At 31.9% G+C, this 22,575-nt stretch overlaps 2 protein-coding genes across 4 annotated transcripts in view; one reads left to right on the top strand and one right to left on the bottom strand.

Moving 5' to 3' along the window:
* The window catches only part of LOC127699116 (dihydroxyacetone phosphate acyltransferase-like), a 226,750-nt gene that overhangs the window by 47,368 nt on the left and 156,807 nt on the right, over positions 1-22,575 (top strand). For 2 of the 3 annotated variants that reach the window (XR_007981089.1, XR_007981090.1), the window contains exons 12-14: positions 8,799-9,010; positions 10,895-10,956; positions 13,061-17,567. Coding sequence is in view for 1 of the 3 variants with exons in the window: in XM_052202857.1 (XP_052058817.1) it covers positions 8,799-9,010; positions 10,895-10,956; positions 13,061-13,143 (357 nt within the window). In the remaining 2 variants the exon portion in view is untranslated. Of the gene's footprint in view, positions 1-8,798; positions 9,011-10,894; positions 10,957-13,060; positions 20,115-22,575 lie in introns of those variants that run through there. The other variant, XM_052202857.1, reaches the window with a different exon arrangement.
* On the bottom strand, positions 722-2,413 carry LOC127699134 (uncharacterized). The gene has a single exon (XM_052202877.1). It carries the CDS (start codon positions 2,305-2,307, stop codon positions 943-945), a length of 1,365 nt encoding a protein of 454 aa, XP_052058837.1. The 5' UTR covers positions 2,308-2,413; the 3' UTR covers positions 722-942.

Below are 22,575 nucleotides of genomic sequence, written 5' to 3'. Positions count from 1 at the left end.
ATATGGGGTTCTATGATATGCTGAATCTAACCATGTATTTAGATTTTGGATTTTGGGTACCATTATCAAATTGGTCTACATTGAGTTCCAAAGAGCCCAAGATTAAACTTTCTTTGATTTCATCAAAAAATTGAATTCTTGGGAATCTTTGATAAATCGAACCCAACCTTGTTTTTAGATTTTTGATTTTTGGCCCTATTTTCAAATTGGTCCACAGTAAGTTCCAAAGGGTCCAAAATTAAACTTTTGTTTGATTTTTAACAAAAATTAATTCTTGGGGTTCTATTATATGCTGAATCTAAATATGTATTTAGATTTTCGATTTTGGACCCAGTTTTCAAGTTGGTCCAAACTGGGGTCCAAAATTAAACTTTGTTGATTTTAACAAAAGTTGATATGCTGATTCTAAACGTTATTTAGATTTTGGATTTTGGGCCCCATTATCAAATTGATCTACATTTGAGTTCCAAATGGTCCCAAATTAAACTTTGTTTCATTTCATCAGAAATAGAATTCTTGGGAATCTTTGATATGCTGAATCTAACCATGTATTTAGATTTTGGATATTGGACCGTAATAGGAAAATGTCCAATTTAAAATTTTTAAGACCACATTCATTCTTTGTCAGAAACCTATTCTGTGTAAAATATCTAATCACAATCTAAATTCAGAGCTGTATCAAGTTTGAATGTTGTGACCTCTGCTGAAGTATCAAGCTGCGCCATGCGGAGCATTTTATTAATTACAGTATATTTTCTATTTCAACAAAAAAAGAAAAAGAGACATTATAAATTAATTATCATGTTTCTTGTTATGGTGATTTGTCAACAAAAATATAAAATTGTTTGTACGAATAGTCAAAGCTATTTTATTTAAATTGTTGAACCATAACATATTTTAAAACATTTTAAAACAGATAGGTGAATGAATAAAATCAGTAGTTTAGAATCCTGAAACCTCAACCATATATATTTTGGCTATAGCAGGTTCATTTATGTATCTACTACAACCTATATACAGTGTACCTGTATTGTCAATGTTTAAAGAGTATGGAAGATGGATATTTAATTGATCCTTAGTATTAATGTAATGAATGCACTGTCCTGAAGTGTTGAGAATATGAATCATTTGATGATTACTATCTGTAACTATAATATTGTTTAATTTTGTAGCCACTAAATCTTTAGATTTGATAGTTTGTTCTTTGTTGATATCTGGATGACCACTGTATATCCATCTCACTCCATTGGTTTTATCTAATGCCATTATCCTACCACTCCAGTCTTTATTGAGACAATCTAGGACATAAATGTTATTGTTATTGTCTGATGTTATTCTTTGTGGAGCAGAAAAGATAGGTTTTCCATTATTGTCCAGATCATAAACCTGCTCTGTTTTTCCATCTATATCCATCACAACCACTTGCCTTGGACCATCGACTTGGAAGACAGGTCCTCCCTTTCTGGCTCCAACTATAATCTTATGATTCTGAGTTACATGGACAGCACCACTAATTAAGGGTGCTACATTATTTTTAGATTGTATTTTACTTCCTGTTGTATGGCAAAGTGTTTTAAGATTTGATTCTGCAGTAGATATAAGCAAGTCTCCTGATGGTAAGAATGCCATACCAGCACAATTTACCTGTACTTCTTGCTCAATATTTAACAATCCATTTGATAGTTGTATTTTCTGTAGGATTTTTCCTGCAATATAACCTATCCACAATGTTCCATCATCACTGCAAATCAACTGTTCAACAAGTTTTAGTCCAGTTTTATACTGTTCTATAACTTTAGCTTCATATTGTTCCTGTGCATGATCATCATCAGACTCAGTTAGTTCTCCGTGTAGTGCCTCTTTGGTCTTCATTTTTCCTGGTATATACTGGGGCAGTTTTTTAACATAAGTATTAACTGGTTCTGTACTTTGTTTTCTTGCTGTTTTTTCCTCTTTTAATGCACTGAAAGCATCACAAACATTGACAGAAGCTTCGGCTTTTGTTAAACTTCCTTTTTGGAATTCTAGATCGTTTTTTATCTTGTGGGATTTATTTTCTCTATGGATTTCACAAGGAATGTTACTGAAATCTGGGTTATCCTTGGCTTGTTGTTGTTGTGAAGCAATGTCTTTGATTTCAATAATAGTATGTTGGTTAGTATATTTTACTTTGTTATGAAGTCTCTGACATTTTGTACACAAAAGAAAGTCACACTGTATACATTTCCATTTGATCTCGTTTGATTCTTCACACAACTGACAAGATATAGGAATTTGCCCTTTACATAGGGAGTTTGAAAATGCCATTATGCTGAACACACTTGGTCGCAGTGAATGTTGTATCAAAATTAAATTAATGTATTTAACTAAATCGAAGTAGTAGAATATGAATTTGTTTAAATAGGTATGTCAAGGTTATTTTCCCAATGTATTGATTTTAGTATTTTTAAAATGTATACATTGAAAGGAGAAGGTACCATTTGGGGTGTAAATATTTGAATTTTTCATTAGATTCCTCAGAGATTTGGCAGGCCATTGGACTTTGTCCCTTCTAGAGAGATTTGAATAATGCCAAGATGATGAATTTGTTCAAACAGTGTGAACGTTGAATGCAAAAAATTGTATTACTTTATTATTAAAGTGTTCATATATATTTCATCATATTTTAAGATCTCTCTCAGTAATCTTTGTACACCATATTTGTATATATATTTTGTATAAATGTTAACATACACCTGATAAAACAAAATAAAAATGAATTTAGTATTTTTATAGTTGGTTCTAAAATATCTTTCGTTCTGCAATCTGCGTATATAATTGTACAAACCTTTGCTTTTTATTTTATCTGTTGATATAAAGTTTCTCACAGAGAATATATTTCTCACCGTACTTTTTGTTGTAAATAAATCTAAACCATTGAAAAAATATATATTTAAATTTAGGAAAGTTCTTACATCTATCAACAGCAATGGCTATACTAACTAAATCATTTACAGTAACTTGAGTATAAGTGTTTCCCTCCTGTTCATTCAAAATTCTGACCTAATTCCAATTTGTTTCATCAACCAAACTGTTCAACTCATTATACAACTGCTGTAGAAGAACCACAGTCACTCGCAAAGTGACAAAATTAAGCATACTTACAAGTTGCTATCCTGTTAACACTTAAATTGCACTTTATGGCTAACGTACAAGTAATGCTTAAAAGTTATACGCATATATACATTGTATATTGTAATGAGTCATTTGAAAGGTAAGGTAGAAATTTTTTTAAATGCTATAAAAATTCAATTTTAAGATTTTGAATTATATGTTCTTAAATTTGTTTTTTTTTCTTTACATGTTACAAAGCTGTGCTTACATTAAAAAATGAAAACAACAAGTTATAAATTTCATGCATCCGAAGCGCTTTTCTGGATTTACCTTCATCAGGAAATAATTTTTTTTTTAAATACTAAATATTCAATACTCGATGATATACTTTAAGCTAAAATATGTTTTGACCATCTTAATGGGTGCCACTTGTGGAGCAAGATCTGCTTACCCTTCCAGAGCACCTGAGATCAACCCTTGTTTTGGTTGCTCAGTCTTTAGTTTTCTATGTTTTGTTTGTTTACTGTTGTTTATCTTTTGTTCTATTTTCGTTTTTTGCCATGGCATTGTCAATTTGTTTTCGACTTATGAGTTTAGATATGCCTTTAGTATCTTTCACATCTCTTTTAAATCTCTAATTATGGATGTAGTTTTTCACCTTATTGGAAAACGTTTACACCTTGGATATTAGATTGTATATTCTATGAGATGATATATATAAAGTTACAATTTCCACATACAGACTTGAAAGAAATGTTTGATCAAGTTCTCTCACTTGAAGAAGATGTGGTATGATTACCAATAAGACAACTCTCCACAAGAGACCAAATGACACAGAAATTAACAGTGGGATTTCCAGTGACACTAGAACAATAGAAAAGTGACTCTTCTTATGAAAGAGATAGAAAAGGTAAAAAAAAAGGAAAAACACATAAAACTCGATATGCATAGGGATGAATATCTCTGAAAACACAAAACCATAATATAACTTTTATACAACCACTATAAGTAATGTATATTTTGAAGCTGAATTTGTTGATAAATGATTTTTTAGTTGCCAAATATGCTGCTAATTGAACAATTCATTGCTCAACTTAGGGTGTATAAAAAACTGCCAATCTTGACTGCATATTTTTCTTTTTTTTTGAAAAAAATATATATCAAACCTTAATAATGTAGCGTAATGAGGATCCAGTTTTTAACGTGTTCCAAAATGTAGTTTCGCCACAAGAATTTTTCAAAGTTGGGTCATTTTGTCTATATGAATGTTGGTAAATTTGTATGATCTAGCACACCGATAAGTGTATCTTTGGGACAACTCGATATAATGTAATCAATATACGTGACAAATTACCTAATGTGAAGTGTATTGAAATTATCATAATATAAATGATCAACATATTATGTTTGAAAAACATGAGTCCTATAATATAAGACTTTGAAGGTTCGTATCATTTACATTCAACGTTTTTTATCGGATTTTTTTTTACTATCAATGTAACCTCGAGGTCCAACATTGATAGTAAAAAAAATCCCCAAAAAAACGTTGAATAAATGATATGAACCTTCGAATTCTTATAATATAGGACTAGAAAACATGTGATCCAAATTAACCACGTGTGTTAAAGAACAGACTTTGCACTTTTATGATGTACAGGTATGTGCATCTTCCATATTCAAATCTGTTAAAAAAAAAAATAAAAATTGAAATACTTACACACTACGCAATAGTTTTGTATTTGTTCAAAAATCATGAGTATTTCTTTGATATGAATATACTCATTTCTCTAACTTTGATTTATGTTTATTGTCAGTTCATGTAATATGTTGGAGTGTGTGCAAAAAAAAATATCCACCCGAGTCAAATTAAAAATGCATTAATTTTTCTTTGTGTAAAATTGAACAACTTTTGTAGGTGTTGATTCAGAAGTCCGCATGTTGAATCTTTAACGTGCATATTTAGGTATAAACAGTGGCAGTTCCAGAAATTTTCCTTAAGGGAACTACCATTTAACTTTTTAAAAAAAAGGGGGGTAAGCGTTTTTTTTCTTTAAAAATATTATGGTCCCCAATTTGATGAATTTTGTTTGTAATACTTTTATACAAACACTACATATATGAAAGTATATGTTAAATCTGAATTTATTAATATATGAAAAATGTTTGACTCGGACAAAAAAAATATACTCCCCGCCCCCCAATTTAAATGGTTGAAACCTAAGGGGATGCCCACTGACTGCCTTAAAAGGAGCCCGATCCAGTAGTGCTTTAGTGATTTCGTATGTAATTAACAAAATTTGTCTTACACTGAAAGGGGCGGCCGGACACCCTGCCCTCTATTCATACCCTAATGAAAGTTTGAAATCAGGCAGGACGCAGTTTGTCTGGCAAAACAGCCGTTGGACGTCTGGGTAATCTCGGACTATAACTTGGTATGTCGTATTAATAAACAAATTAAATCTTTATTTTGTCATAAACTTTGTGAACTACAATGTCATGCAAACTGAAACCAAAAGCCCATCCTTGATAAAAAAAAATGTCAAGTGTGCCAAATGTGGAAGTAAGACGGCAAACAGATCATATCATAATATGAACAAGCCAGTGGAGATTTCAAGGGAGTAACAAGACAATCATAGGTTATTATTCTTGGACCGTCTCTGTCCCAGTTGTAACATTTCTTTAGAATGCAAATGTGTCAAACCCCATGGTCCTCCACAAAATAGAGGAAGTCGGACACTTGTCAGATATGTCCCAATATAGCTTAAAAAATTTATGAAACTTTAGGCTAAAATTTAAATTGCAGCCTTATTTTAACTGTCGTTGATGATAAAATATATATGTTAATGTTCAAAATTGAATATACAGATGAACTTTCATGGGTCTTTCCTTTCCCTCAGTGACTAGCATTTTCTTAAAATCACCTAGCCAGTTCTTTTGAAAACGTACTTCGATGCTGGATTAAAAGAAATTGCCAAATTAAGACACAAAGAAGATGGCCTCTTAACAGTCCAACAGCAATGCATTAACTTTAGGAAAACTCATTTATTTCATCTTGACATCTTTCTATACAAAGCTCAGTTGCTCAGTTTCTTTATCAATAGAAATTTAAAACATGAGCATTCAAAATTTACTTGTAAACAAACCACAAATGAAACAAAATATTGAAAGACGTGGTTTTACTGACAATGGAGGCAACAATATTGATTAAAGAAATCTTCAAGATTTTCAAAATATTACCGACAAAAGCCTTCAGTTGGGCAATCTTACTGTAATCTAATTATCTCTACTGATAAATAATGCAACACTAATGACACATTTAAGTTTTGGAATGATTTTATTCACAGAGACTGTTTTTCATTGATGTACATTTCTTTACTCTTGTCTTTTCGGAGTTCAAAGTTGGAATTACAAATTGCTGCATGAAAGAGACTAGTTCCACTTTTCTATGCATATGAACGTCATATGTACTTGAAAATCATTCCATAAAACATCTGTTTGATATCCGTTCAATGCCAGAAGCTGTCTATTACCCAGCTGAGAGCAGTTCTCAGCTAGTGGTTTTTCTGCCACAATTACAAGGGAAAACTGGCGCTACAACTTGCACTGGGTCAGGCACTTGAATCTTACATCGATCTTGATGTTAAACAGCTAGTTTAAAAGCCCCTCCGGAACTGTTGGATTTTATGACAGTCTCCCTTCCATACAGAACATCGCTGCAAAATAATTTGACCATTCAATTAGATGATAATAATATTATTTGGCAATCTAAAGAGAACCTGAAAATATTAGACCAATGTTTGAACAGAGAAATGCCCCCAAAAAACAGCCATTTTGCTAGGCAATGAAATTTAAAAACTAGATAGTTGCATGTCCCTTTATCTTTTGTGTCAGTTAAAAGTCAATGTAGATCAGATCATTGGCTCTTACCAAAATTTTAAACCGGTATTTTGAATTCCAGTATTGTGATTGCCAAATTTAGCTGCCCCCTGAAAATCAAATGGTTGTTACCACAGATAAAAATAATCTAAATTTTGTAATATTTTCACCCTACATCTACCCCCCCCCCCCCCCCCCCCCCCCCCCCCCCCCTAATTTGGTCAAGGTATGGTGGTTTAACCCCTTTTCGACTTTCAGTATATCATATTGTATATCTTTAATAAAAATTGCATAAACTAGATGAATTTCTAGTAATTTTCTACGATATTCTTTATCATTTGAAAAAATACCATGCATCTGATTTAAATTGTTTACTATTTGAAAAAAGCACGCCTTCTTTTACTTTACTTTACCTCCCTTTATTTCACGTAGCAACGCAAATAAAAAAACTGCCAATCTTTGCTGCATATCAATTTTTATACCCGATAAAAATATATATCATGCAACATAATCAAATTTACAAATTGGGAGAAAATCAAGGTGTTCCAACCATTGGATAGTATTAAGAATAAAATTTTTGAAAGGATGGCATGATTACAAGTTTGAACCCTGACGACACTGAAAATCGAAAATTCACGCATTTACTTGTCATATGAAGATACGATGAGGTGATAAACTTAACAATTAATAATTTACCTGATTTATTATCATATTCACATTATGTTGACACGTCTTAGTTCGTCTGTGCTAGCTCATTTCAAACAAGCAAAACAATAACAGCATCTTCCGTTTTTCTTTACCGATCGCCTCTAGTCAGAAGAGCGTACTGTTTACAGGGGAGGTAATATTTTGTCACCAGTTCGTGCACTGTTAACAACTATCATGACTATAGTTAAAAGTTGATTTCTTTCAGTCTATAATTAAAGCTTCTTAATGATACGTTCTTGTCATTAATGACAACCTTGATGACTTGCAATTAAGTCTGCTTATAAAAGATAGCCTTTAACAAGTTTGTATTCAAATCAGAAGTAATAACCTATGCAGATGTCCCAGAGTGGTTTGTTATTTAAATGAAACTTGTTTATTTGGTACTTGTGCATCCTTGGCTTTCTAATTTTTGTATTGGAGCATTCCTGATGAAGGTAAATCCAGAAAAGCATTTCAGGGGCACAAACAACTTATAAAGTGTTACTTAAATTTTTTAAACAATTTTTGTCTTTCCTGTGACAAAAGTCACAAAAAGCTACACATAGGGATTGCTTTTCCAGCTGTGGTGACGGCGACGATGATGACCTTGTCAACAATTGTTAAGTTTTCTGCTTACGTTAGTTTGATAGGAACTACTTGTGAAAGATCATTGATATTTAGTACAAAGTTGCATTACTATCAGTACATATCAGTCTGACAACTATTTTGGTCCAGTGACTTTAAATTAATTAGCAATTTTCAATGTTAAGTTTTGTCCTGAAGTTAGATTGATAGAAACTAATTACAATGGACAACAATATTTTCTATAAAGTTACAATACTGTCTGTACATCTCAGTTTCTTGATCATTTCTAGGCCCTGCCCACAAGATTATGGTTGAATGACTTTGAAATAATAAGCTATGTTGCTGTCCATCAGATTGTCTTTTTCTGAATTTTATGCTGACAGGCGAGACATATCTCTGTGTCAATAGTTTATTTACTATACAACTTTTATTTGAATACTTCACTTGATTTACAGGCATCATTTAATTTTTCAGAATACTGTATTTTTCACAAGGTTATAGATGGATACATTTTACAGATTGCCTGACTTAATGTTTGTGTTTTCAATATTTTACAGATTGCCTCTAAGTATATGTTGTCAATGCACAATGATGCTCATGGTAAACCTTTAGCCAAGCCTCCTAAGTCAATCATGAAGGAATCACAGATCCTGGGGTCCAGACTATTGAGAGAGGGACAAATCAGACATCTGGAAGTTCTGTCCTTAGATTTACTCAGTAATGGAATACACTCCTTACATCAAATGGGTGCAGTAAGGAAAGAAAAAAGGTATGTAGTACAAATGCTTCATAATACATGGGTGCAGTTAGGAAAGAAAAAAGGTATGTAAACAAGGAATTATTTGAGTCTGGAATAATTTTGAATTCCGGAAAATTGATTAGAAATGTATGATGAAAACAAACCCAACTAAATAGGGTTAGCCATGCATGCATGGCTAAGGATGAATTTACTTTCACTATCATATCAGTATGAACTAACTAACCCACCTTAGCCATGCACGCATGGCTAACCCTATTTAGTTGGGTTAGTTTTCATCATATATTTCTCATCAATTTTCAGAATTCAAAATTATTCCAAATTCAAATAATTCCTTGTTTGTAGTACAAATGCTTTATATCATATGTTTGCAGTAAGAAAAGAAAAAAAGTATGTAGCTCACATATGCTTTTTATGGCATGGGTGCAGTAAGGAAAGAAACAATGTATGTAGCACACAGGCTTTTATCATATAGATGCATTAAAGAAGGATAAAAGATATGTAGCACACATTCTTAGATTTACAATGGTACATTTTATGTCTTAAGGTAATTAAGGGCTATTCCATTAAAATGTATGTGGGAGGGTAGGAAGGGACTTTCAAAATATCCCTACAAGCAAGAACCATTTTTTAGATAATTTTGCATAATGGTAATAGACACATACTGAAAAAAGACCCATGACCCACATTCAATAATTAAACTTCCCTTCCTACCCTCCCACATACATTTTAATGGAATAGCCCTAAACAAAAACTCCATCTGATGGTCATATCTAGGAGACGTCTTGAGTATCATATACATTTAATATCAATGTTTTTTGATTAATTCTGTTTATATAGAAATGATGAGATGAAGCATGATTGCCAATAAGACAACTATACATTAAGTGCCAATCTACCTAAGAATCAGACAGTGGTGAAAACATGACAAACAAAAACCCACTCAAGTTGACATTAATTTTTATTATACTTCACGTTAAGATATCAGATTTTGATTGGCTAATATGAGGGAGATAATTTACTCTATCCCATGGCTCAGCGGGAGACAATTTTTTGAATGTCACCCTCTCGCGCAGACCAATCAAAAATCGATAATTTAAAGGACAATGAAGTGAACTTACATAAATATTTTTAAAGACAATGCTACAGTTCTACCTTTGGCCTCAGAACACTTTCATAGACTATCAAAATACATCTTGCTTCACTTTTGTTGTTTTTCTAATAACTGTAAGTAACGTTATGTACATGACATCATAGTTGAGTACTTTCAACTTAAAATTCAAAAGACATTCAGTATAATAAATTAAATAACACATAGCTGAGAGGATGATAGAGCAGATTGGTACCCTCGAAAAAGCATTGTCGACCTTGGCTACGCCTTGGTTGACAATGTTTTCTCTGGGTAAAAATCTGCTCTATCACCCTCTCAGCTATGTGTTATTTATATAATGTTTAAAATGTATAATGGCGCACGAATATAACATTCGTTTCCTTTTCCTGTTCTGGTAATTCAAGTTATAATTTGGTTGAAATGCGCTAGAAATTAACAATTAAGGGGAGCTAACTCCATAATTTGCTATCATTCTAACCAAAAGTTATCAAGAGATTTGTTGAATTACCAGACACACAGAAATGAAAGACCTACCATTTCTAATGCAGGATGAGGGTAACTTCAAAATAGGATGGTTAGGTCGGTGGGTTTTTTCCAGCCATGTTTTGATTATTTTCAAAATAGCCTGATTCTTACAAAGACTGGCACTTAAGTCAAAAGGATGAAGATGTGAAACATTACAGGTTACTGTACATGTATGTGATATTTATCAAACTGTTTATAATGAAAGGCTGTCCAATTTACATTGATTCGTATATTTTCTATTATTCATATTTAACTTTCAGAGATAACCAGACATATATGTTCCCAAACACAGTCAAACTTACAGCTGTTTGTTCAGAAATAGGTAAGAGAAAATCTAATCACTGTGGATATTCTAATGGTAATTTAACATTATTTACAAAAGCAGTTTGGAAAATTTTATACTGTAAATTCAGAAATTGTTACATGCATTTATTATTGCGTTTTTTAAAAAATGGACAAAAATGCAAGATTAATTATTGCGATTTCAGGAAAAATTGCATACAGATATATATATATCAGATATCAGAATACGAGTTCTTATTATTGCGATATTCACCCATTATTGGCATTAATTAAAATCTCGCAATAGTTTCTGATTTTACAGTATTAAGAATGAATTTGAAAAATCTTCAATATAGAAATGGGGGCCTGGGTTGTCCAGTGGTTTAGGTTTCTCCTCTATCTGTACAGACTGACTACAATAGCCTATTACTGGTAATCACAAAAAGGTGTACAGTATGTAGACATGTTTGTCAGTAAATAAAGGAGATGTGATAAATGAGTGCCAATTAGACAACTACATTCTACTTGTCTCATATAGTTACACTTACATCTAAGGTGGATTTTGTAATTTCCATCTTCCCACTCAAATTTTAAAATATGGTTTAAATGCTGGTTACTAAAGCTCAACTCTTTTCCTAAGGTATTGAATGCTCAATTCTTATAATAAAAGAAAATTGATCATATGCTCACTCCATATAGTGCAGGGAGCAGAGGACTGTGGCTACAGCTTTTGGTGCATTAGTCTGTAATCATTAAAGAGCAAGCTTGCATTTTGTCCTGATTATCTAAGTTTCAGCAGAATAACAGCTCTTGGATTTTTCATTGAAATTTTACTTGTCAGGATTTTTATACGACCGAAAAAAAAATTTTGGGTTCATATAATGCTATGATGTCGTCATCGGCGTCGTACGAAGACACATTTGGTTTCCGACAATAACTTTAGTTTAAGTTAATGGATCTCTATGAAATTTTACAAGAAGGTTCAATACCACAAAAGGAAGGTTGGGATTGATTTTAGGGGTAATGGTACCAACAGTTTAGGAATAAAGGGCCAAAAAGGGGCCAAAACAAGCATTTTTGTAGTTTCAGGACAATAACTTGTGTGTAAGTGTATGGATCTCTCTGACATTGTACCACAAGGTTCCATATCTCAAAGGGAAGGCTGGGATTGAGTTTGGGGGTAATTTCCCCAAACATGCAGGAATCAGGGGCAAAAAAGGGGCCAAAACAAGCATTTTTCTAGTTTCCAGACAATAACTTGTGTTTGAAGTGTATAGATCTCTCTAAAATTGTACTACAAGGTTACATACTACAAAGGGAAGGCTGGGATGGACTTTGGGGGTAATTGCTCCAAAGAGGGGGGGGTGTCAAAATGTTTTGGGGGGGTTTCCAATTTTTTTGAGGGGTTCATTTTTTTTTTCTTCAAAATTTTTCAAATTTCAATAGATTTTTAAGATCTTTGACCACATTTTTTTTGTGTCAGAAACCTGTATTATGTCAAAAATTTGATCACAATTCAAATTCAGACAGTATCAAGCTTGAATATTGTGTCCAAATTTGCCCCAACTGTTCAGGGTTCGACCTCTGCGGTTGTATCAGGTTGCGCTCAGCAAAGCATTTTTATTAAATGCCTGCAGATCTGAAGCTGTTCAATAAATTGAGAATTGAAACGTGGAATGTGTCAAAGAGACAACATGACCAAAGAGCAGAAAACAATGTACATTAGTGTATAATGATGACTTACAGATTGGGATTTTAGTTTCTTTCCTTTGGCAGAGCTATTGCTTGTGGACTTTCAAGCTATTTTTAGTTTAATTTGTTTAATGATGGCTTACAATTCAAGTTTGTATTCCGTTGCAAAAATGGCTTTTGGTTGTATTAGAGCTAAGGCTGCATGCTTGGACACTTGTCCTACTGAAAAAAGTGTTTTTTTACAATTGATTTTTTTTTTTTTGTAATTTCAAATAATTCTTAGCAATTCTATGCAGATTTAGCAAAATCTCAAATTCCATATTATTTTAAAATAAGATAAGATAGGAATTGAAAAAAGATTTTGGCCTTATGTTTGAAAGTCTAATAGCATATTCTGTAGAATTATAATTTTCTTCATAAAAAAAAGATATATTTATATATTTATTTTTCAGAGAAATATATAGACGTTCCCAATATTCCAGAGGCCATCATCAATGTGTCATCCAAAACAGTCACCATCAATGCCAAGTTATAATCATTCAAAGACCATCGTCTGTGTGTCACCCAAAACTGTCACCATCAATGCCAAGTAATAATCATCATATGTGCATTGTCCCAATGCCAAGTAATAATCATTCAAAGACCATCGTCTGTGTGTCACCCAAAACTGTCACCATCAATGCCAAGTTATAATCATCATATGTGCATTGTCCCAAACAGTTTCCATAAGTAGAAAGTTATAATGATATTAATATCCATCATATGTGGTCCTTCAAAAGACATCACCAATATTAGCATCAAGTTACAATAAGGAAAAAAAACATTATAATCTCATGTTACATACTTATACTGTAAGGTGAACAATTTTCGTGAGGCTTATAGTTTCTCTTATTTTTGCCAAATTAATAAAAGCAAAAATTTCCTTGTCATATATGATAATTATAAAACAATTCATAATTAAGGTGGTACATAACACTACAGGGAGATAACTCTGTAAAAATAAGCTGAACGTTTTAATCACGTTCTATAGTTAAGGAAATATTAAGCTTCTCAATTATCAAAATTAGTGTTTGTCAAACTGCTATATATCCAATGAAATTTTTCCGATAAAGCGTGTGGTTCAAGTTTTTTGAAATTTTTATATTTTTGTCCAAGGGTCAAAGTAAATATTTTGTCAAAATTTTATGAAAATTAAACGAGCCAAATTAATTTTAGTCAAGGTATTTGGTACCACCTTAAGGACAAGAACAATTTGAAAGTAAAAATGATTGCAACTAAAAATTAAATGGTTTTTAAAGTGGTTTATTTTTGGAATTTTGAAGGCCAAACATTTTACAGATTTTTTTTTTGTGCTTTTCTTCTCTTTAATTTTGATTTTCCTTAAATATCAAATTTATGTGTGGGATATTTTCACGATTTTTATTTTTGTGAAATAAGTGAAAATAAACCTCATCCTTAAAATGTTCATGTTGCATTATGCCGCCATTATTCATAAGCTCTAAATAGCCCAAGACCAAGAAAGGTTGTGAATAAATTAAATCACTGTAAATTGATTAAGAATGCTTTGTAAGAAGAAAATAAAAGGTAGATGTGTAACGCATAGTATCAATACTTTCTTTTGTTGATGTTCAGTGACATTCATTCTATATAAAGTCAATTGCTAGTATATTTTTGTTGAAGCTTGTCTGTGATAAATTGTAATAAGTGTGTCTACTCTTGTTTGCTGTCATTATTATTTGTAAAAACATTGTTTTTTGTTATGATAACTAATCCTGAGTTTTGTTTTATGAAATTTATTTGTTATTTTTAGGGTTCTTTTCACAAATATTAAGTCAGATTTATTTCTGTTATTTTCTAAATTGTTATTTATTGAATTTTTTAAGATGATATTCATTCAAGGATACATTTAAGCCTGCACGTCTTAAAAACAGATGTTCATTAGTGCAATACTCATATATCCATGAACACAACTTAAACTTCTAGACCCTGAAGGGACATCTGTGCTAGTGATTAAAGATTCCACAATATACAATGTAACACTGTATTCTAAATATCCATAATTTTCTAGTTATTAGTTTTCTATTCTATTTTCTTAAACATGCTTCCATTTGTACAAGAAAATTGTAGAATATTCATATTTTGCCTCTAAACCTTTAGGCTTCTTCATATAATGACCTCTTTCCTTCACATCCACTAGATGTGTGGATAAGACAGTTAGACTTCATTATATTTTTAAAGCTAGCTTGCTATTCTGGTTTATAATGAACTCTTTATAACTCCAATAAATGTTGAATCAGTCCTTCCATATTAGTCCAGTCAATCTGTAGAAAACATAAAAGAAATTTCAACAGAATTTTTTTCTGTTTTTTTCTATAATGTAAAGCATGTAGGTAATATATATAAAAGTTCACCAAAATCTGATTGGTAGAAATGATTCAATAAGGTGATTAAAAATGTTCAACTGAGATCTCACCATAAATACCGCTAATGACAGTCCTTAAATGATAAGGTTACAAAAAGTTTGAAGGCTGCTGTCCTGTTAAACACATTGTTAATGTTTATTGGAAAAGTATGTCTTAAAATGATGAAAGGATACAAACTTTTGACTTAGATAATAAAAGTATTTTTGTCATGAGAGATTTGTTTCAATTAACTTTACATTTAACAAATTTTCTGGTTTCCTGTATTTAGAGATATTTTGATAAAAATTTAGTTTTTGACTCCAAATTCTTATTTCTGATCATGACACTTTACCAGTTTCCTTGCACAATCAGGTTTGTAATGTTTCAAGTAGAACCACTTCTAAATGAATGGGCCATAAGGAGTCTCCCATTTCCTGCTCGGAAGTTTTTTGGAATTGATATATTTGTTATTTTATGAATAGTATTAATACCCTGAAGCCATGAAATCTTGAATTTTTTTCCTGGACCTTTTCTGGGTCCTTCTTGTAAGAAGAATGGTCGTGACTTTTGTTAACAATGGGAGAAAACACTCTCAAGGTGGGGGCTGAATATATTTAGCTTTTCCTCCCTGGCTGGTCCTAACTGGACAAAGAATACTCATCATTCAAAGCAAAATAGCTTCTTCATTTCTTTATCATTGTCTGAGTCAGATTTATCTGAAATATGTTTGCTCATGTTTTGAGCTCTTACAATTAGTAAATTTGTAAATTAAAGTAAACTGTGTCAGTTTTACTTTACAGAACCCAAACGTCAGATAGAAAACTAAAATACTAAAATACAAAGTCTATTTTCAAAATTTTGTAACCATCCACTGGATATGTCATATACCTTGTCGTTACTTTTAATTGTGCAGCCTTCATAATAAAAAAATTCTGTAAGTCTCTATTACAAGCTTTATACCAATAGTGGTCATTCAAAAAACTGGAAAGAAAAAGAGTGCAGCCTGGCAAGTGTAAAAAGTTCATTATTATTAACCAGAAAAACTGGTTGGCTTTTTAAATTTAATGTACTAGATTTGTGAAGATCAGTACTGTTATACATAAAACTTTAAAACATCATATTTACATATTTGTTAAGATGTTACTTGATTTCATTCTAGTGTTTTAATAAAAACTGTAGTAATGTTTATTAGTTGCTTTTATATGGTATCTAGCTGTCATTTCATTAGAAGAGACAGTATTTGCACTCTTATTGTGTGTTTAGTATTAATTAGCAGCATTTTGATTGACTAGGAAACATTTTACTTGGTAGTATTTTTTATTTCTTAATTCCTCACAATACTTAAACAATCACTGTATGTAGATGTAAAATAATATATTTGTATATTATTATACGACCGCAAAAAATTTTTGCGGTCGTATATTGGTATGACGTTGGCATCGTCATCGTCATCATCTGAAGACACATTGGTTTTCGCACAATAACTTTAGTTTAAGTGAATGGATCTCTATGAAATTTTACCATAAGGTTCAATACCACAAAAGCAAAGTGGGGATTGATTTTGGGGGTTATGGTACCAATAGTTAAGGAATTAGGGGCCAAAAATAAGCATTTTTGTAACTTCCAGACAATAACTTGTGTGTTAGTGTATTGATCTCTCTGACATTGTACCACAAGGTTCCATATCACAAAGGGAATGCTGGGATTGATTTTGGGGGTAATTGCTTCAAAATTTTAAGAATTAGGGGCCAAAAAAGGGGAAAAAAAGAAGCATTTATCTAGTTTCATGACTATAACTTGTATGTAAGTGTACGGATCTTTCTTAAAGGTTACATATCACAAAGGGAAAGCTGGAATTGAGTTTGGGGGTAATTGCCCGAAACGTTTAGGAATAAGGGGCCAAAAATAAGCATTTTTCTAGTTTCCAGACAATAACTTGTGTTCAAGTGTATGGATCTCTTTGAAATTGTACTGCAAGGTACCATACCACAAAGGGAAGGCTGGGATTGGTTTTGGGGGTAATTGCCTTAAAATTTTAGGAATAAGGGGCCAAAAAGGGGCAAAAAACAAGCATTTTTCTAGTTTCAGGACAATAACTTGTGTGTAAGTGTATGGATCTTTATGAAATTGTACTACAAGGTTCCATATCACAAAGGGAAAGCTGGGTTTGAATTTGGGGCCAAAAAGGGGTAAAAAAACAAGCATGTTTACAGTTTCCAGACAATAACTTGTGTTCTAGTGTATGGATCTCTCTGAAATTGTACTGCAAGGTACCATACCACAAAGGGTAGGCTGGGATTGAGTTTGGGGTGGTGAATCATAAGGGGGTCCAAAAAATTGGGGGGGGGATTTCTTTTTCCTTTTTTTCCTTTTTTTTTTTTCTTTAAAATTTTCCATTTTTAGTTGGTTATTTATGATTTATATATAAAAGCAAATAATAATGATATGGTTTGATTTCATCAAAAATTGAAATATTGGGGTTCTTTGATATGCTGAATCTAACCGTGTATTTAGATTCTTAGTTTTTGGTCCCGTTTTCAAATTGGTCTACATTAAGGTCCAAAGGGTCCAAAATTAAACTTAGTTTGATTTTAACAAAAATTTAATTCTTGGGGTTCTTTGATATGCTGAATCTAACTGTGTATGTATTTAGATTTGTGATATTGGACCATAATAGGTAAATTAAAAAATTTAAAGTTCTTAGACCACATTCATTCTGTGTCAGAAACCTATGCTGTGTCAAATATTTAATCACAATCCAAATTCAGAGCTGTATCAAGCTTGAATGTTGTATCCATACTTGCCCCAACTGTTCAGGGTTCGACCTCTGCGGTCGTATCAAGCTGCTCCCAGCGGAGCATTTTATTATATACTTCTTTTCCAGAAATGTTTTCTTTGTTTCAATTATTGCAAAAATGGTGACTGGATGGGTTTCGTAGCAGAAAAATATCAATTTTTAAATTTGTATAACATTTTTGTACCATTTCCTAAAATCGTAATAATTAATCATGTATCTGTGTACATTGTTCAACAACTGCAATAGTGAATGCATGTAGAAATTCCTGAACTTACAATTGAAGAACTTTCATTTAAATGTATTGAAATCCATTTTATTTATTTATTATTGTATGTATCATTTACACTTGTTTGACACTTTAAAACCATGTAAATTGATTTAATACAAACTTGCATGATAACTAATTTGGATGACACAATGAATTTCCTGAATTGTAATGATCATTATGATGTTTTACAAAAATAATGAAAATAAAATTCTATAAATTTGGTGAGTCTGAAGAACTTCTCTGGATTATCCTTCATCAGACACCTTAAAATTATGATACTTTACAAGAAAGTGATGTATTTTACCATCCATGAAATATTCTCAGTGTGGCTGTATATTATTACAAATGGATCTTATAATGACATTGACTATGATGAACATGCAGTGTGTGTCCAAGATTGGTGATTCTTAGAGAATTTGCTCTAGTTGAAAAAGAAATTTGTTTCTATTATATCATTGACCACCTTATTCATTTTTTTGTTGAAGAGTTTGTTTGTTTGTTGTTCAGAACATAATTTCTAAGTGAATAACATGTTAGTTTGTTTAAGATAAGACATGATTCTAAGTGAATAACATGTTAGTTTGTTTAAAATAAGACATGATTCTTTACTTGTTTTCTTTATGCTTAATATGTTGAAATATGAATTAGCATTTGCATTTTGATTTGATATAGAGAACAATTTGTATTAATTTGAGCAGATTACTAATTTCGATATATAAAATGTGAATGTTATTATATACAATTGTAAAATAAGTCTAAAACACGTTTTTTGCTTGGGGCCTTGGTGACAGAGTGGTCTAAGAAGTTCATGCTGTCAACTCTGAGGTTTTGAGTTCAAACACTGCTTGTGGCAAGGTGTGTTAAGACTCTATCTTAATTAACAAGGATTGCCAGCTTTCCTGCCGATAATCGTTGTTCTCTCAGGTACTCTGGCTTCCTCCATCAATAAAACTGGTAAGCATGAAATGGCCGTGGTAGCTGAACAAAAAATGAAAACAACACTTTATAAAGTTCATACGTTCTAAGAGCTTTTCTTTATTTGTCTTCATCAGGAACCCTCAAAACCGAATATTTGGAAGCCAAGGATGTATAAGAACTGAAGCAGTTGAAGAGCTTTAGGACCAAAAAGGACCTAAATATAATAGCCAAAGTGGCATTAAACAACAACATGCAGATATTTTCTTGTTACCATTAACATCTTGGGCCTGGAATTCTTGTTTTGATTCATCAAAATGATTTTCGAAGCTTCTTATAACAACAAGTAGAAGGAAATTATTTATTGTTACTTTTATTTTGGTTAAGACAATAACTGTGAATCTTTATACATCTACATGACACCCCATTTCAACACTATAATACTTGTTCCAAAACCTATAGTATACTGGATTAGTGATATGCCACTGTCCCTTAGTGAAATATAGTTTAACTTTTGTCTGTGTTAAAAAAGAATAGGAATACATGTATTGTTCATTTTTTGGCTGTTCTTCCAGGACTTAAGCTGTTTTGTGAAGTGTATATATTTATGAAGGAGTAAAAGTTCAGACCTGCATTTGACAAAAGGTTTAAAAATTTAAGACCAGATGGAGTACATTTTCACAAACCGTCAAAAGTTTTCTTTTGTTTACCTTGACATACTTTTGAAAGAAAAACATTTATTGATTAAATTTCTTTTGCAATCTGTACACATTATTATATATATGGCATATTTATGAATTATGGTATTAAACAAATTGATTGTTCATTGTGTTTCAGTCGCCTTATCTTTATCAAATAATGACTCTTGCTTTGACCATTTCTCAGTTTGATTTCAGACAAGGGCGTTTAATTTAATTCTGTATTCTGTATTTCAATTTATTATGCTAATTGTAAAAGAAAGTTTATGACTTTATGCTCATATAATGTCCACAAGACTGTGCAATAGGCATAATTATTATTTTTACTGTTTATATTTTATATATATATATGATATAATTTTATATTGATTAATATTAAATTGTTACACTACTGTAATAAGTAGTAATTAAATGAAATGTTTTCTTTTTCTTATTAATTCTTAGAGGTCTTATTGATAGTTTCTGGCCATCAACCAATATGAGTGTTGTAACTATATTAATAGATAAAAATACTGTTTAAATAGCTTATTTGACAAATTGAGCAGGATAGTTCTGATAGGTTTAAGAATAACTTCAGATAACCCTAAATTACATTTAAAATACCCATCAGCCTGAAAGATGAAATATTTTGGAGAAGAGACCTGAAAACAAAAGTTACTTTTGATATCCACATACAGCAATAAAAATACAACCAGTATTATTTATTATGTTGTTAAAATTAAGTCCAACAATAGTTTACTGCTGGTAAAATCTCATAAATCGATTAAAAAGAGACAAATCAAGGAAACAAAGAAAAGGAGCTAGACCAGATGTGTCTACATGAAAAGCGTGTCCTACTATGCTTGCATCACCCACCATTCGAATTCAAACTCACACTCTGGAATGGGACACACTCGATTTAAATCATATTAAACGACTAAACTGGTAGTGTGGAATTTGTATTTATTTTTAATTTTCATGATTAATTTGCTTTAAGATTATCTTAATAAACTCATCATAGATACCAGGATTGAAATTTTGTACTAACGCCAGACACGCGTTTCGTCTACAAAAGACTCATCCCCAGTGACGCTCGAATAAAAAAAGTTAAAAAGGCCAAATAAAGTACGAATTTGAAGAGCATTGTGGACCAAAAATTCCTAAAAGTTTTGCCAAATACAGCTAAGGTTATCTATTCCTGAGGTAGATTTGGCATTCCTCATTTGATGATGCATCTTCTTTAAACACAAAGAAAACTGTATAGACGTAGCTCATTTTACTAAATAACAGTTATACTTTTTTTTGTATTTTTGAAGGCATTAATCATAGATATGATATTTGCTATTTGAGTTTTACTGGCCTCCGAGTTTATTGCCATCAGAGGTAGACAATGGTTATTTGCAGTGATTGATTCCACCAAATAATAGAATAAGATACTGTTGCTCTCCTGTATAATTAAATGCCGTTGTGGAGTTAATTGACAAAATAACACCAAACAGGTGAAGAATATTCTGAAAGACTTATTTCTTAGAATGACATGTTTTTGCATTAGAAGTAATACGAAAAATTAAGCACTAACAGTTTAAAAAAACAAAAATGATGCAATATAAAAAACAGAAATTTAATCGTAATACTAAGTTAAGTAACATGTATATTGTGAACAACCCGTTGCCACTCAATGAGTATTATATATTGTATATCATGCAACCATAAAACATTTACAAAATTATTGTATAGACTGAGGAATTTACGAATTGAGGTTCTAAATTGATGTTTTACTACACAAAGAAGACGATGACCAGACAACACAGGTTTGACTGTACCTCACTTGAGAGAGACCTGCTACATTTACTGGGCAAAATTTAATAGCCCAGTTCAGTTCAAAGATATATAAGGTATTTATTGTTTTGAAATTGATCTCTAGAGATGGCGAAAGATACCAGATGGACATTCAAACTCATAAGACGAAAATAAACAGACAACTCTATGGCTAAAAAAGAAAAAGACCAACAGACAAAAATAGTACACAAAACAACATAGAAAACTAAAGACTGAGCAACATGAACCCAACCAAAAACTGGGGGTGATCTCGGATGCTCCGGAAGGGTAAGCAGATCCTGCTCCACATATGACACCCGTCGTGTTGCTCATGTTAGTACAAACACGGTCATAAGTCTAATTCGGTAGGGCACATTCGGGAAAAGGGGACGTGATTGTAGTTACGACATTAGGAACTTACTAAGTATCCGCTATCATCTGTGAAACGTATATTCCATAACGGTCAACCAACTCGTGATGGCGTTCGTAAAACTTACGAAGGGATGATTTCAACTTCACCACTTGGAACTCTTGGTTTAATAGCTTCCTTGTGAGCAGCAACCCTCTATCAAGGAAATCATGATAGGAAATACAAGCTCTGGAATATGGTATCAACTGGGAGATATATACTCCGTATGCAGGCGCTGCTGGAATGTTGCTAAGTGGACTAGTCAATAAAGAGTTTTACATAATGTACTAGTAAATAAGAAGCAAAAGTAGTTTAGAAAACTTGTAAAATCACTTTGAATTTTCAAACTAAGAGAATACATTAGTGGAAATCACTTTGAATATTCAAACTAAGAGAATACATTAGTGGAATAATACTCCAAACTGACTACCAGCAGGTAGCTCAACAGGGTGAACTTCATATACGTCATGCAAATCCAGACAAAGACAATTGTAACAATAGGGCAAAAATCTGTAGATTTTCAGATCAAAAGACATTTCTGATGTTTCAAGATATAAGACAGTTAGACAAGTCTCCCATGCGTTTAGACACCGCCACTTTGAATCAGTAAATAAATTCATAATGATCACTATATCACTTATACAGTGTAGATTACATTTGTTCTTCCTCAAATATCCTGCT

This window comes from Mytilus californianus, unplaced genomic scaffold (assembly GCF_021869535.1).
Source record: "Mytilus californianus isolate M0D057914Y unplaced genomic scaffold, xbMytCali1.0.p SCAF_4, whole genome shotgun sequence".
Taxonomy (NCBI): Eukaryota; Metazoa; Mollusca; class Bivalvia; order Mytilida; family Mytilidae; genus Mytilus; species Mytilus californianus.
Note: the sequence above shows the minus strand (reverse complement) of the source record. Positions and strands in the feature narration are given on the sequence as shown.

Bases quoted from the DNA above. Each gene is read 5' to 3' on its own strand.
- LOC127699134 (XM_052202877.1), bottom strand. From the start codon at position 2,307: ATGGCATTTTCAAACTCCCTATGTAAAGGGCAAATTCCTATATCTTGT.